The sequence below is a fragment of the Microcaecilia unicolor genome, chromosome 1 (assembly GCF_901765095.1).
Source record: "Microcaecilia unicolor chromosome 1, aMicUni1.1, whole genome shotgun sequence".
Taxonomy (NCBI): Eukaryota; Metazoa; Chordata; class Amphibia; order Gymnophiona; family Siphonopidae; genus Microcaecilia; species Microcaecilia unicolor.
In genome coordinates, this window is record NC_044031.1 from 717,978,299 (window position 1) to 717,994,870 (window position 16,572).

The 16,572-nt window shown below is 49.3% G+C and overlaps 1 protein-coding gene across 1 annotated transcript in view; it reads right to left on the reverse strand.

The window, feature by feature from the left end:
- MYEF2 (myelin expression factor 2) overlaps window positions 1-16,572 on the reverse strand; it is a 219,210-nt gene that overhangs the window by 163,807 nt on the left and 38,831 nt on the right. The window contains 2 exon segments of the mRNA XM_030189515.1: window positions 5,164-5,317; window positions 6,418-6,606. Of these exon segments, the coding sequence (XP_030045375.1) occupies window positions 5,164-5,317; window positions 6,418-6,606 (343 nt within the window).

A 16,572-nucleotide genomic window follows, 5' to 3' on the forward strand; every position in this document is an offset into this window, starting at 1 on the left:
GGGCCCCGAAAATGTGGCACTTGTACGGGAACCCGCTGGTGAAGCCTGCACCTGGGTTTGCCTGGAGTTGATCTGTGAACACACATTCTGGAAGGCCCCCGAGAGGGCATTCAATTGTTCCTGTTGCTGCTGCAGGATCCTCGCCAGGTCCCTCAAGTCAGGTGGAGTCGGCGAGCTCATGGCTTCGGCTTACTGTCTTGCTCCGCCAAAGGTTGAGCAGATTCTGGGTGTGAGCTCTTGGATCCGGCCGGAGACGGCGGAGTAAACCCCTCCTTCTCCAGAGGACAGCCGACCCACCCCCACTCTTCGCCTGGGAAGGCCGCCGTTCCCCGGAAGTTGAGCCTCCAGGTGCGGGCAGCCTACAGGGCTTCGGGAACAGGGGGCAGACAGGGCTTCTGGAAGAAGCAGACAGCGAACAAGGAGAGTCAGTAGCAGGCAGTGGTCCAGGAGAGTCAGTAGCAGGCAGGGGTCAAGACAGGCAGCGGTCCAGGAGAGTCAGTAGCAGGCAGTGGTCGAGACGGGCCGCGATCCAGGAGAGTCAGTAGCAGGCAGTAGTCGAGGCAGGCAGCGGTCCAGGAGGGTCAGTAGCAGGCAGTGTCTGATAGCAAGGTACAGAGTTCCATCCAACGATGCAGAGCTCTCAGGAACGAGAAGCCGAAGCACTGGCCAAGAGGAGTGGTGCTCCTTAAGTAGGCCTTCCCATTAGCGTGGGGCCCCAGCTGGTGCTTCCTGCGGATGAGCCTTTCCGTATCCAATCCAAGATGACGCCAGCCACCGCTTCCCCTGCTTGGCCCCGCAACCGGAAGAGACGCCGGCTATCCACTGCCGGCGCCATGTTGCAGAGGTTCCCTAGCGGAACTGGAAGGCCGGCCACCGGCGGGAACAACCGGCGATCCTCTGCCGCCGGATTAAGGTAATGGCCGCCTTTCCCTTCTGGCTGGCAATGGTCGGCCACCGGAGGACCCGCGGCGAAGGCCGGCCATCCCTGGCGGCCCTGGGTCCCACGGTCCACCGGCGCCAGCGGCGAGCAGGCGCGCGTTGGTCTCGGCGGAAGACGGGACAGAGCTTGATATACAACTTTCCACAAGCAACTGAAAGATGGTGTTTTACAATCTAAATCAAAAAGGTAAAGTGCATGGAGTTAATATCAAATATTAAATCGTGAAGAGTAGACAACCAAACATTTCTTTAAATAACGGAAAAGAGAGTGTCATATGTTATGTACTGCATGTGTGTGTGGTTAAATTTAACTTTCAATCTATTTTTAAATTTAAGGACTATAGTATAAGCAGCTCCAGTCTGAATGTGTCATGCAATGAGAATGTCTGGGAATCTGTATTTTTTTTTTTTTACATTCAGTGGCCTCTGTTGTCATAAATTTTAAAGTATGAGACTAAAACTTAGTGTTCTCAAATGCTTCTAAAATATTAATTAACTAGGTATTAGGCAAAATATTGTAGGTACTGTTTGAAAAGGTATTCAATAGTTCACTTATATTTAAAAGGCTTATCAGAAACAGATGTAATAGTAATAACAGCAGCTAACATGAGGCTAACTTGGTAAAAATTGGTGATTAAAATATTAATATGTTTGCATCTAAACACCTTGAATCAACTTTACAAAATCAGAAAGAAGTAAAAGCGTTAACCACTGGCAATGGACAAAAAAAACAAAACAAAAAAAAAACCCAAAAAACATCCAGGTCAACAGCAACACTTATGAAAATTAAGTTTCTTCTCATATACACTTGTAATGCACAAGCATTTCTTGTGGGCGACAGATCAAACTGCGGTAACATAAACCTTTAGCTGAAATCCTTGCTACACTTGTATAGGATGTTTATATGTTTGGGAAGCTTGCCAGGTGCCCTTGGCCTGGATAGGATGCTGGGCTCGATGGACCCTTGGTCTTTTCCCAGTGTGGCATTACTTATGTACTTTGAATATGTAACAAGTCCCAGCAACCTTACTATTGCTGCGTATAGAAGAAAGAAAAAAATAAATAAATAAAGCCCTAAAACAAGTTTGATCATTGCAATCCAACACAGGACAAAAACGATAAGCCTGTAGGCACCATAGCGGCTGAACCGCTGCAATCACCAATTGCAGTCTCCATGCAAAAATGACACACAGAGACAGTAGTTGACTCCTTTGATGTCCAACACCAGATGGAACAACAGCCCATATCCCATTCCTGGAAAGGGACTGGATCACCCCCAACTGGAGCAACTGCTGCAGTGTCCTGCACCGCTGCTCGCTTGCGGCCACCCGCGCACAGGAATAGCAAGAAAGAATCTGACAAGAGACAACTCTAATTAGTACCCAAAATAAGCTCCAAGACCCGCTGGGCCAATGTGATTTTGGCACACTCGTAAAAGGACAGCCATCCCCCTATGCATGTGAGCGAGTGGGCAGAGACACCATCATTATAACGCGTGTAGAGCAGAGAGCGCTCTAGAAGAGTTACCCCCAGAACACCTGTCTAGTTGTACGGACTACTTCTGTTGGTACCTGGGCCGCTGAGAAAAGCCAGTGCAACCCGGCTGATATTTTTTACACAGGGAGGAGGTAGCCAAATCTCCCTCCGAGGGGGCAGGGGACAAAGGAGCTGGAGATCTCAAATCTGAACCCAAGTCCAAACACTGTCATTTGGATCCAAAGGCCGCAGGCCCAGACACAGGGTTCACAGAGTCCTGAAGACTCAACACAGCTTCGGACATCAGCTGCACCCTCTTTAAGAGATATGAAGTATGTAACAGCAACACAAATTCTGGGGAGAATAGACCCCCCCCCCCGGGGCACAGTGCCCGCTCCTCCTGAAAGCACTGAGTGACCCAAGTCCGCCCCTGGAGCGGGAAACATACTCCCCGACACCGTGGTCTCAGAATGACACTGATCCAAAATGGCCGGCAACATCACACTGGCTAGGGGAGGACGACACACGTCTGGAGCACGTGGACCACTGGTTCCAAAATCCGATGCCACTGCACTTGCCGGCTTAGGGCCCATACATGTACCAGACACTGCTCTCTGCTTCCCACAACAGCAGCAGCACTTCACTAATTCTGTAGACATGCCCGCCAATGCTGCAGGAGTCCTCCCTTTAGTAAACAAGCACACTCACCCTGAGGAGAGCAGCGATGTCCAAAGAAGGCAGTGCTGCGTGCCGGACCAATGCTACTCACTCTCCACAATAAAGCTCACGAGCGAGCACCAAAAGTGCCAAAATCCACCTAACAGCAAGCAGTTTTTGTTTTGTTTTTCATAGGAAAGGAGCTGTGAGGAAGGAGGTGGCAGAGGGATGCAGAGGAGACTGGGGAGGGACCTGGCATCACCAGGTGTACCCCCCCTCCTCAAGTTTCGCTGAACCAGATAACCGGAATAGGAGCCGCAGCCAGATGAAGCTAGGAGCTAGCAGAAGACAGTCCACCCGCCTGCTGGAGATAGAGAATGCTGTATGTCCCAGGAGCATAACGTCCATTAAGCCAGAGTTCAAATCAGTGCTCTCTATCTCCACCTGCTAGTAGATTGTCACAACCCACTTGGCTCTGGATTCATCTGCTGTGGTCACTAAGAAATTACTTCTTGAAACAGCTGAGCTGGTGACTTCAAGGACACGTTTACATGCACTAGCCTGCCAGTTATCTCCTGGGAAGGTGTGTAGGAGTGTGCCTTTCAGAGACAGATACTCCAGGAAAATCTGTGAACCATGGAGGGGCGTTTGGTACTGACTGATAAGCTGTTCTTGCTGCAGGCCCACAAGGCCCCTCAATGTCACAGAACATGTGTGACCCAGATAGATGGATAGACTGAGTGTGACTGGTCCATGTCGGTCACCTGGAGCGTGAGGGCAGGGTGAATGCTGGACATGAGACAGAAGAGAAAAAGATTTCATAGTGTATGGATCTCTCTCAGGAGAGACTGATTTGCCTGAACATCTGTGAACTGTATTCTGTGCTGAGCACTGCACAAGGTCAAGTTCAGAAGCAGCTCTGTGGCTTCCCCAAAGACTGCAACCAGCTGCTCACCGTGCAAGGACACTGGACTAATACCCGACTGAAGAGGTTCGCAGGTGGACTCTGCTACAGCCTAGAGGAAGCGGAGGAACCGATTCATCACCCCATCTGGATTCTGAACCTACTGCAAGGGTAAGAGACAGGACTTTTCCTCTTATGGCTCAAGTTTAGTTAGTTTGGTTTTTAACTGTGAAGGACTGGATGTCTCAGGGCCTGTGGACAGTAGACTTACTTTACTGCTAAGTTGGTCATCTTTTGTCAGGATACATTATAGGTGTGTAGTTACATATAACTATTGGTGTGACCCTTCATATATTTTGCATAGTATCTTTATTTTTGTATTTTGCTTTGCATTATTTTTATATCTATAATAAATAATATATTTCCATTTTGGCATTATTCCTTTCATTGTTGGACAGCCTAACACAAACCTAAGGGCCAAACAAGTCCAGAGTAATTGCTGTCAGTGATTTTCTGATACAACAAGAGCCTACATATTGCCTTTCTTTATCCAATGCTTCTATCGCACCTCATGGGATATTCTGCTCCATGCAGGCAGCCGGTTTAGGTTTTTTTTTTTTTTTTTTAACATGTAATGCTGCTGCTACTGCCTCTCAGCCAGCCAGTTTTCTCCTAGATTCCTCTAGGCACTCTTGGTCCTTCGACCATGGACTTAGATCAAATATTCCAGGGATTTGCTCTATGTATGTCCAGGGGAAACCAGCCCTCTATTGTCCAGAAAGCTAGGTCCGGGGGGGGGGGGGGGGGGGGGGGGGGGGGGGGGAAGGAGTACAGCTCAACCCCCCCCTTTCAACAGCCCAGATATTCACACCATCTACAATATCTCTGCTACACCAGAGAGGAGAGTCAGCCTGTGAAGTTTTTCCGACTCCATCTGCTAACAGGGGGAAAGATTAAAAAGATGAGGAAGCTATCATTAATAGCATCTGTTGCCCAAAGAATTTACTGCATAATACAATACTCAAACTTTGAAAGTCTCCACTGTTTTTAAAACAGTAAATAAATAGCATATTAGAAAAACACTGGGAACAATACCAGTGAGAAAAATATATTCTAAGTCACTGAATTATGGTAAACTGTCTGGAAAGTTTACAAATCACTACAACATATAAACAGAACTAGGATACAGATAGCCTGAACTGCTTCAAGGGACTGTTCAAAGGTGATAGTTCCCATGCCTCGACTCTTGCCATCCTTGTCTTCTTTAATGTCTGCTCGTTTTACAGTTCCTGCCATGGAGAATACTTCCTTGAGTTTCTTCCAACCAACTTTGAAGTCAAGCTTAAATGCAATGATATATAAATGATTAGAACCATCATATTTTTCTGTGCACATACAGAAATATATTTTTGTGTTGACTACAAAGAAATGAATCTTTCTTGGACACTATAAATGTTGACTATGAAACCTATTTGACTTTATAGTAAAAGACGATGTCATTTCAGACTAGTTTCAACCATGATTACTTGAGAGTTACTACATATATCAGCTACTAATATAGTACACACTGACAAGCTGCACTAAATTGCTATACAGTAAACTGGGATTACATTTTATAAAAATTAATTTCAATCGAAATAAAATAGCTATTCTATTTTCAGGAAAGAAACAGTGATAAGGCAGCCTGAAAATGTTTGTTTCACATCATTTCTCACGTAACTTCTGGGTGTGTTTATTTGTATTCATTTTCATTTGGCCATTCTGTCATTATGGGAGCTAAGTCATTGAGTGTGAACTCTGGCCTTCTTTTTCTGCTCCTTTTTGATTGTTGATGACATGCAACCATTTCCCAAGTAACTTGCCTCTACCATAGCTAGAAAATTGTAGGACTCGAGTGACAGAACAATTTTTTTTTTAATAGGGTTGCTTCTGCCTCTTTCTGCAGCTCCAGCCATCAATATGTGGGAAGAAATGGGAAAGCAGCAACAGAGAAGCACTTTTTTTTTTTGATTCTGTTCCCTGGAGTTCCTTTTACCATAATAGTGTTCCAATGCCACACTAGTGCAAACACAAAGGCAAGTTGGGAGAGGGAAGAGTGGTATTCAAAGCAAGAAAGCATACCAGAAAAAGCTGAACACTAGTACCAAATTTATCACATTTTAGCAGCACACCTTCTATACAAGTGCTACAAACAAGGTGTTGCCTCATTTCTCTATCTTGGTGCCACAACGTTGCATGGGAAAAGGTTGCACTAATACGGTGACAAGACAGTACCAGAAAATACTAATTTCACTTCTCCCTCCTTCCCACTGTTACATCTCAGTTCTAAAGCTTTTTATTTCTTAATATGACTATTCTCTGACTATCAAAATAGAACTGAAGGCAAAACATACATTAATATTTAAATCATTCACTAGTGTCTGGAATATGCAAAAACTTACATTTGCAACAAAAATGGTGGATCCAAGTCTGCCAGCTTGCAAAGCAGTAATAATCTCAGGAGGTACGTTTGGATTATTAAGAATAGACGGTGGTAGATTCATTATTCCAGGGCCAACATCAGAGCCATGTCCTGAGAATGACTGGCCCACACGGTTTAACACCCTGCGAGCATGTTCACCATCAGGATCCTAAAATACAATTAACAATTACTCCTATAAAAAGCAACAGAATGCACCTGAAAAATAAATATGAAAAAAATGTAACAAAGTTAATGTTTACTCTAATATCTGAAGAGAATTGCCCTGATCTGGTAGACATTCTCCCAGTACCATGTGTTTAATGCATGTTGAGTATGTAACAAATTAGATATTATATGAAATTTAGTGGGAAATATCCATGTGGATTTAACATTTCTTAACAAGACATGGTTGGCTTAGATGGAAGACCCTTTCTTAGCTTCAGTTTGTCACCTGCTGCAGATGGGTAACAAAGGTGATGGCATGGCAATGATATTTGAGGGCTTTTTAGGAGCCTACGTTCATGAGCTCAGTTTAAGAGAATTAAGGGAGAACAGCCGAGTGTGAGGAATGGATACTGGACACCAGGCTTCCAGTGGAGGAGTGGCCTAGTGGTTAGGGTGGTGGACTTTGGTCCTGGAGAACTGAGGAACTGAGTTCGATTCCCACTTCAGGCACAGGCAGCTCCTTGTGACTCTGGGCAAGTCACTTAACCCTCCATTGCCCCATGTAAGCCGCATTGAGCCTGCCATGAGTGGGAAAGCGCGGGGTGCAAATGTAACAAAACAAACAAACAAGGCCCTTGGGCTCACATTTTAGCAGGATGGGGGTCATTACAAAATACCTAACACTTATGGAAGCTGTAAGAAGAATATGAATGTAAGGTGCACTGGTGGTTGCAAAATACAGTTACAAATAATGATAAAGAGGCAAAGATGAGATACTAGTGAACCAACTGCAGGAAGAAAACATGGTATGTATGAATTATTTAGAGGGGGAAGAAAGCTTTGGAATCCACCTCTAGAAAACTAGAAAGTTATTTTTCTCTGTTTTAATTCAGATAAAGACAGGATACAGAAGGAAAAGCGAAGATACTTACCTGCAGCAGGTATTCTCAGAGGATAGCAGGCTGATTATTCTCATAGTTGGGTCGGCGATCTACACCGGCCCGGGAACCGGCATTTCAAATAGCAAAACGTTTGCTAGAGCCTTCTGAGCGCGCCACACCTCAGACTGCGCATGCGCTGTTTTCCCGCATGCCGCGCTCCTCAGTTTAGTGAAGAGTAAAAAGAAAGAGAAAGAGGAGACAATTCCAAGGGGAGGTGGGCGGGTTTGTGAGAATAATCAGCCTGCTTTTCTTGGAGAAAACCTGCTACAGGTAAGTATCTTCGCTTTTTCCGAGGACAAGCAGGCTGTATTATACTCACAGTTTGGGTATCCCTACCATCCAGGCTCACCCAAAACAACAAACGTTGGTCAACTGGACCTCACAACAGCGAGGACATAACATAGATTAATCTGAAACTATATATAACTGAGAGTGCAGCCTGGAACAGAACAAAAAGGGCCTAGGAGGGTGGAGTTGGATTCTAAACCTCAAACAGATTTTGCAGCACTGACTGCCCAAACACTGTCAACTCAGGTGTTCTGCTCAAGGCAGTAGTGTGATGTGAATGTGTGGACTGAAGACCACGGTGAAATTAGATCTTACCTGCTAATTTTCTTTCCTCTAGACCGGTCAAGACGCATGGGTTATGTCCTCCTACCAGCAGAGGGAGACTGAGAAACACTGAGCTTTTGAATACTGTATATATAACCTGTGCAATACATCCACTAGCCAGTATAAACCTAACAAAGCAGAGAAACAATAACACTAACTATAACCAGCAACCCTGTACGTGGTCACTGCCAACTGGACACTTTCTTCATTTCTCTCACTGTGTCCTTTTGTCGGGTGTGCTTCCACAGGTGGACTACCAAACTCGGTCACACCTGCCCAGACTCATACCAACAAAACTTGTAAAAACAGAGTCTGAAACCATAGACACCACAATCAACAGCTGCCAAGAGATAATCAACAGACAAAGCATACCTCCTGGCCTACAATACAGACAGGGCAGGCCTTGACCGGTCTGGAGGGTCTAGAGGAAAGAAAATTAGCAGGTAAGATCTAATTTCACCTTCCTCCACGACCCTCCAGACCAGTCAAGACGCGTGGGACGTACCAAAGCAGTAAAGACCCTAAGGGCGGGATCCACGAAGGCCAGAGGTCAACACTGCAGCCCCAAAGCCTGCCTCTTCTTTGGCATGCACATCAATCCTATAATGCTTAACACAAAGGAATGCAATGACGACCAAACCGCCGCTTGACAAATATCTAACGGAGGAATCATACTACTCTCCGCCCAAGAGGCCGCCATTCCCCTGGTAGAATGAGCCGCAAACTCCTTAGGAACCACGCGACCCTTTAGCAAATAAGCAGAAGCAATCGACTCCTTCAACCATCTTGCTATCGTTGCCTTGGAAGCTGCCGCACCCTTTTTTGCACCACCATGAAGAACGAACAAACGATCCGAAACTCTATACTCCCGAGTTCTGGAAATATAACAGCGCAATACTCTCCGCACATCCAAGTTTGCCAGACAACGCTGTTCCGCATCCCATACCCAAAACTGGCAAGGAAATGACTTAACATGAAACTCTGAAACCACCTTGGGCAAAAAGGATGGCACCGGGCGCAATGAAACCTTTTCCTTGGAAAAAGACAAAAAGGGTTCTCTACACGACAAAGCATGAAGCTCCGACACCCTCCGAGCTGAAGTAATAGCCACCAAGAAAACCGTCTTTAGGGAAAGATCCTTATCCGAAACAGAAACCAAGGGCTCAAACGGCGGCCTAACCAAAGCATCCAGAACGAGATTCAAATCCCACGGAGGCACCATCCACCGCCGGGGCGGTTGCAGCAACTTAACACCCTTCAAAAAACGAACATCAGGACTAGAAGCTAAAGACTTCCCCTGAACCTTCCCACGAAAACACGACAAAGCCGCCACCTGTACTTTCAAGGAGGACAAGGCCAGACCCCTGTCCATGCCATCCTGCAAAAACTCCAAAACATCCATCACCAACACGCGAAAAGGAAGAACCTGTCCACCTGCGCACCAATGCTCAAAGACTCCCCAGACCCGGACGTACGCCAACGAAGTGGATTGCCTACGCGAGCTCAACATCGTGGCGATGACTCTGGACGAAAAACCTTTCTTCCTTAACCTGTGCCTCTCAAGAGCCAGGCCGTAAGCGAGAACCGATCCGGATCTGGCATAATTATCGGTCCCTGACACACCACCACTGAATCTGACAACGGAAGAAGGTCCGCTACTGCCAGTCGTACCAGATCCCCGTACCACGGCCGACACAGCCAATTCGGGGCTATCAAAATCACCTGTCAGGGGGTGCCGAGCGATGCTCTGAACTACGCGACCGACTAACGGCCAAGGAGGAAAAACATACAGCAACCCCTGAGGCCAGGGCACCAGAAGAGCGTCGATCCCTTCCGCTCAAGTATCCCTCCGTCGACTGAAAAACCTCTGAACCTGAGCATTGCGGGCCGTTGCCATCAGGTCCACCACGGGAAGCCCCCAGACCGACACAATGCGACGGAACAACGACCGATGTAGAGACCACTCCCCACGGTCTAGAGTATGCCTGCTCAGGTAATCTGCATCCACGTTGTCTACTCCAGCCACATGTGCCGCGGAAAGCGCTAGAAGATGAATCTCCGCCCATTGGCACAACAGCGCCGCCTCCTCCGCGACCTCCTGACTCTTTGTGCCCCCCTGACGGTTGACATAAGCCACGGTGGTGGCGTCGCAGAAAACCTTGACTGCTTTTTGAACTAGAAGACTCTGAAAGGCCTGAAGCGCGAACCGAATGGCCCGAGTTTCCAAACGACTGATGGACCACTGAGCTTCTATTCGAGACCAGCGACCTTGAGCTACCTGCCCGAGACAATGAGCCCCCCAGCCCTGGAGACTGGCGTCCGTGACGAGGACCACCCACTGCGGGGCCTACAACGGCATTCCCTTTTCCAGATTGCATGAGTCCAGCCACCACCGAAGACTGTGGCGCGGGATTACTGACAGCTGAAGGTGAATGTCCAACTCCTGAGACAGAGGTGACCAACGACTGAGAAGAGCTGACCAACTGCCGCATGTGCGCCCGGGCCCACAGAACTACCTCTATGGTGGCCGCCATCAACCCCAGGACTTGCAGATATTCCCGGGTCGTCGGTGCCGATTCCCCCATAAACCGACGAATCTGACCCTGCAACTTGCAAATCCGAGGACCCGGCAAGAACACTCGACCCTTCCTGGTATCGAACAGGACCCCCAGATACTCCAGAGACTGCGACGGCACCAGATGACTCTTACCGAAGTTCACTACCCAGCCCAGAGACTGAAGCAACTGTACCACTCGAGCAGTAGCCATCTCGCTCTCCGTCCGGGACTTGGCCCGAATCAGCCAATCGTCCAGGTACGGGTGCACCAGAATACCTTGCCTCCGCAAGGCCGCCGGCACTACAACCATAACCTTGGAAAATGTTCGGGGAGCCGTTGCTAGTCCGAAAGGCAGAGCACAAAACTGAAAATGCTTCCCTAATACCGCAAACCGAAGAAATCGCTGATGAGCGGCACGAATGGGAATGTGCAGATAAGCTTCCGTCAAATCCAATGACGTGAGAAACTCTCCTTCCTGAACCGCGACAATGACCGACCGCAACATTTCCATGCGAAAAGAGGGAACCTTGAGAGCTGCATTGACTCTCTTTAGATCTAAGATAGGCCAAAAGGCATCCTCCTCCTTTGGAACCACAAAATAGATCGAATAGCAGCCCGAGCGGTGCTGAGCGGGGGGGGGGGGGGGGGGGGGGGGGGGGGGAACAGGTACCACTGCCCCCAGACTGATTAAACAAGCCAGCGTGTCCTGTACTGCTGCCCACTTGAGACTTGAATGACAAGGGAGCTCCAGGAACCTTTCGGGAGGCGAACTGTCAAACTCTAGTGCATATCCGTCTCGCACCACCTCGAGAACCCACTGATCTGAAGTGATTTGGGCCCAGTTCTGGTAAAACAGACTCAGCAGAGCCCCTACCCGAACCAGAGCCTGGGCCCGCACACCTTCATTGCGAAGTACGCCCCGCAACCTGTCCTCCCGCGGAAATGTCACGCCCTCCGCGACGATTCCCCCGAAAGGACTGGGTGCACTGGAAGAACCGACCTCTATAAGCCCCACTAGTCCTCCCGGGCCTATATCGTCGAGCCTCCTTAAACCGACCTCAGGAGGAAGTACCCCTGGTAGCTGCCTTGGGACAAAAATCCGGAAGACGAGGGGCCTTGGCATCGCTGAGACCGCGTACCAACTTATCCAAATCCTCACCAAAAAGCATGGACCCCTTAAAGGGAAGAGAACACAGCTTAGCCTTAGAGGCCGTGTCAGCGACCCAACCTTGCAACTAAAAGGCCCTACGGACCCCCACCAGCATAGCCATATTTTTGGCCGATGCACGCAGCAAATCATAAAGTGCATCAGTCAAAAAGGAAGATTCCCATCTCCAACTTGACTAAATCCTGAACCCCCGAGGTCCCAACCTCCACCGAATCATCAAGAAGCTTCTCGGCCCAAAGAAAACATGCCCGAGCAACCAGCCCCCCACAAACCGAGGCCTGCAGAGCGAGGGCCGACAAATCGAAACTCCGCTTGAGAAAGGATTCAAGCCTCCTATCCTGGGGATCACGGAGAGCTGTCCCACCGTCTACCGGAATGGCCGTGGCTTTTGTAACTGCTGTCACCACAGCATCTACTGTGGGTGCCTTAAAGGAATCTCTATCTTCCTGAGGAAGAGGATAAAGCCTCGCCATTGCCTTAGAAACTTTACAGGGAGAATCCGGCGAATTCCACTCTTGAAACACCATATCCCGGAGATCCTTGTTCATGGGGAAGGACCTTGCTTGCCGCTGAATACCCTTACCCAAGGTATCCACCTGTCTAGCCTCCCCCCAAAACCGCCTCTGGCTGTTCAAACTTAAGGGTGGACATGACCTGCTCAATGAGCTCTGCAAGTTCCTCCCTATGAAAAATCCTCACTACGGAAGGATCCTCTCCAGGAAGCACAAAATCCGGATCCTGAGATCCTTCAAATCCCCTAGCTCACTAACAGCACCTTCTGACCCTACAGGAGAGAACCCTTCCCCGTTGTCTGACCACTCAAACCGAGGCCTCTTAGCCAGTGCTGGACTAGCCCCCTCCTCTAAATGGGGGGTCCCGACTTCCAGGCTTGGTAAAGGGTCCAAACAAACTCCGGAGGAAAACCAACGCCTCCTGGACCCTCAGGCACACCTTTCGGAGCCGAGACGGGGGCAGCAGGCCCAAAACCAACAGACTCCGCGGGACGCGTGAACGTTCCCGCCAAAACTAAACTCGCCGACGCCAGCCCTGCCGGAGCTCCCGCTGCACCAGACACCCCCGAATTCGTGGCACCCTCCGCGGTTAACTCAGGGGGAGCCGACATCGACGAAGCCTGCTTCGGCTCGCCACACAGACGACACTGTCCTCCCGGCATTTCCACACCTCGGCGCGAACACGCGCGACACCGGAGGAGTTTGCCTGCCATAACACTGAAGGCAAAACAACGAGCTGTGCGAATCGGCGCCAAAATCTCACTCACAGCTCTCACACCCCATGGTCAAACTGAATCGAATTGTCAACTATTGGAGAGAATGGACAAAGTCGGTGGACAGACGGATGACATTTTGCAGGTTCCCCGTGGCTTGACACCACTGAAAAGCTAGGGTCGATTTAGGAGATCTCATGAGCAGACGTGCCATGGGTGTAACATGAGACTCTTGGGGCACAAGGCCTCCACAGTTCAACATCTGCCAAGCTGTGACTTGTTGAGATGCTCGAACCATGGACACCAGGGGCAAAAGATTGTCTGTCCGGGTCTTGGGGAGATAGGGTGCCCAGGGAAACAATCCTGAACTTTTCTCAGACCAGGAATTTGTTCAGGGCCCTTAGATCTAGGATGGGACGCATCCCCCGTTTTCTTCTGCACAAGGAAGTACCTGGAATAGAATCCCAGCCCTGGTGGAACAGGTTCGAATGCATGGGCCTTTAGAAGGGCAGAGAGTTCCTCTACAAGTTCCTGCCTGTGCTGGGAGCAGAACGAATTAGTTCCCGGTGGACAATTTGGAGGTTTGGATTCCAGATTGAGGGTATATCCCAACTGAACTATTTGAAGAACCCACCAGTCGGAGGTTATCAAAGAGACCTTTGGTGAAAAAACATTAACCTCCCCCCAACCGGCAAGGACACTTTTTAGTTTGGCTATACTTTCCTGGAGCCAGTCAAAAGCCCATCCCTTGCTTTTGCTGGGGAGCAGAAGGGGCCTGCTGTTGACAGGCATGAGCGCGCTGGGGCTGAGCCTCAATAGGCTGGGGAGACACCAGAGTATATCTACGCCTGGAATAGAAAAAGGGGGCACTATGTGATCCACCAAAATACCTCCTAGTTGAGGCAGTAGCAGAAGGCGCCCGGCGAGAGAGAGAAGCCATAGCATCCGTGTGCTTCTTGATCTGGTCAACCAGATCTTCTACCTTCTCTCCGAAAATATTATCCCCCAGGCAAGGAACATCCACTATTCTCTGCTGGACTGAGTGGATCCAGGTCAGAAACACGCAGCCATGAGAGTCTGTGCATTGCTATACCTTGGGAAGAGTATCTGGATGCTACGTCAAGTGTCGTATGCGCCCCTGGCCTTAAATTTACGACACGCCTTCTGCTGCCTGACCAGCTGGCAAAAATGTTCAGCCTGCTCTGGAGGGAGGGCATCGACCAAACTAGACAGCTGCCACACCAAGATCCACAAGTGGATGCTCGTGAAGAGCTGGTATGATTGGATACGGGCAGAAGAACAGCGGCCTGATACATTTTCCTCCCAAAAGAGTTCAAGGTCCTAGCTTCTCTACCTGGGGGCGCCGAAGCATAGCCCTAGAACTCTTGGCACTTCTGAGGGCGGAGTCCACCACCATGGAGATATGGGGTAACTGAGACCTCATTAACCCAGGTTCACCGTGGATCTGATACTGAGAATCTGTCTTCTTAGGGATCACTGCCTCTTTAGGTGGAGAAGTGTAGTCCAGGACCTCGAGCATCTCAGCCCTGGGCTCATCCTCCACATCTACAGGAAATGGAATGGCCCGAGCCATTTCCTATACAAAAAGATGAGGAGAGACTTTCAGGTGGAGGGGAAGGTTCAGAGGGAATCCCAAAGGACTCACCTGAGGAGAAGTACCTTTCAGGTGGAGGGAAAGGTTCAGAAAGAATACCAAAGGAGTCATCTGAGAAATACCTGGGATCTTCCCCTGACTTCCACGAGCGCTCCTCCTCGGTGTCGGAAAGCATTTCCCTTAGTGACCTCCGAGAGCGAACCAGCCTCGACGCCGAAGACCCATGGTCTCGATGGCAATGTCGAGGAGCCAACCCCCACATGAACTGCGGCGAAGCTTCCTCCACCGACACTGATGGGAAGTTGACTTGGGTGGTAGCCAATACCAGAGCTACACACGGCACCGAGCTCACTACTACTACTACTATTTGACATTTCTAAAGCGCTACTAGGGTTACGCAGCGCTGTACAATTTAACATAGGACAGTCCCTGCTCAAAGAGCTTACAATCTAATGGACAAATGTACATACAGTCAAGTAGGGGTCATCACACTGGGGCAGTCAGCTCAAGAACCTCACCACGGGTGGAGAGCCAGAGACAGCAGCAGCAGGTGACGCAATAGGGGCAAGCACCCCCAACGTCGATGCAGATGTACGCAGCAGTCCCTCCAGAAGCTCTGGAAGCAAGGCCCGAACGTACTCGTCGACAGCTGCCATCAGAAGAGGCTGCGGGGCAGGTGGAGCAGTCAGTGGCAGCGTTACCTAGGGTTCAGGAGCACTTCTTGTATAGAATGGTGTCGGGTGCTTCTTCGCCTTCACTCGATGCACCTCACTGAGGCTCCTTGGTGCCGAAGAGGACGATGTTGAATCCCCATGCTGCCTTGGGGTCAGGTCCAACGATGGACGGTCCCGGAGAGGCCTGCATAGCAGGAGCCCTCAAGGCAGGTGGAGACCCATTCAATGCCTCACTGCTCCCAACATGCCATGGCCTCTCAGCAGTCATGCCTACCTCCACTCCCGATGTCGATGCGTCCCTTGATGTCAATACTGCCAACCTTGGTTCCAATGCAGATGTCGAAGGACCGGACCGAGCCCCAAAACGTTTCTCTCTCTGGGCTTCTCGAGCCAGTTGTCCTTTTCTTCATACGAAGACAAAGGGCACAACGAGCTAGGCTATGGTTAGACCCAAGGCAATGGATACATTATGAATGGGTATCTGTGGCTGAGATGGTCCGGTTGCACCGAGTACAGCGTCTGAAGCCGCTGGGAGTCTTCGGTGACATGGAAGGGAAGACAGCACCGGCTAAATCAAGTCTCGACAGTGCCAAGAAAAAGGGCACAAAAAGAGGAAAGGACCCGACCGAGCAGCCTAAACAACACGGCCGCAACGGAAAATAAAGGAAACTTTACCGGGGGGAAAAATGAACTAAAGAAAATAAAGAGAAGCACGCTTTTTGAAGACACTCCGCGCGCTCAGAAGGCTCTAGCAAACTTTCTGAAACGCCAGTTCCCGGGACGGCGCGGATCGCTGACCCAACTGTGAGTATAATACAACCTGCTTGTCCTCTGAGAACAAAGTACACCTGAAGCAGCACAATCAATCCAGGAGGCCCATGCTGTCTGCAGACCTGCACCTCCCCAAAGGGTCCCAGACTGGTATAGGTGGTTTCAAGAAAATGAAGGTAACTGATGTATGTAAATTTCTCATCATCCTGCTAGACCAGTCCAGAAACATGGGAAGCTCTTCATCGCTAAAAAGGTGGGAGGAAGCCTTGAGAAATGTAGCCTCTTCCTTGGTGTAAACATCCAAACTATAGTGTTTAAAAGTATCAAAAGGCTGCTTAAAGATATATATGTCTTCTGCAGATACAGCCCAGACATGAGATGGAGATTTCATGGGCCTTCGAACAGGA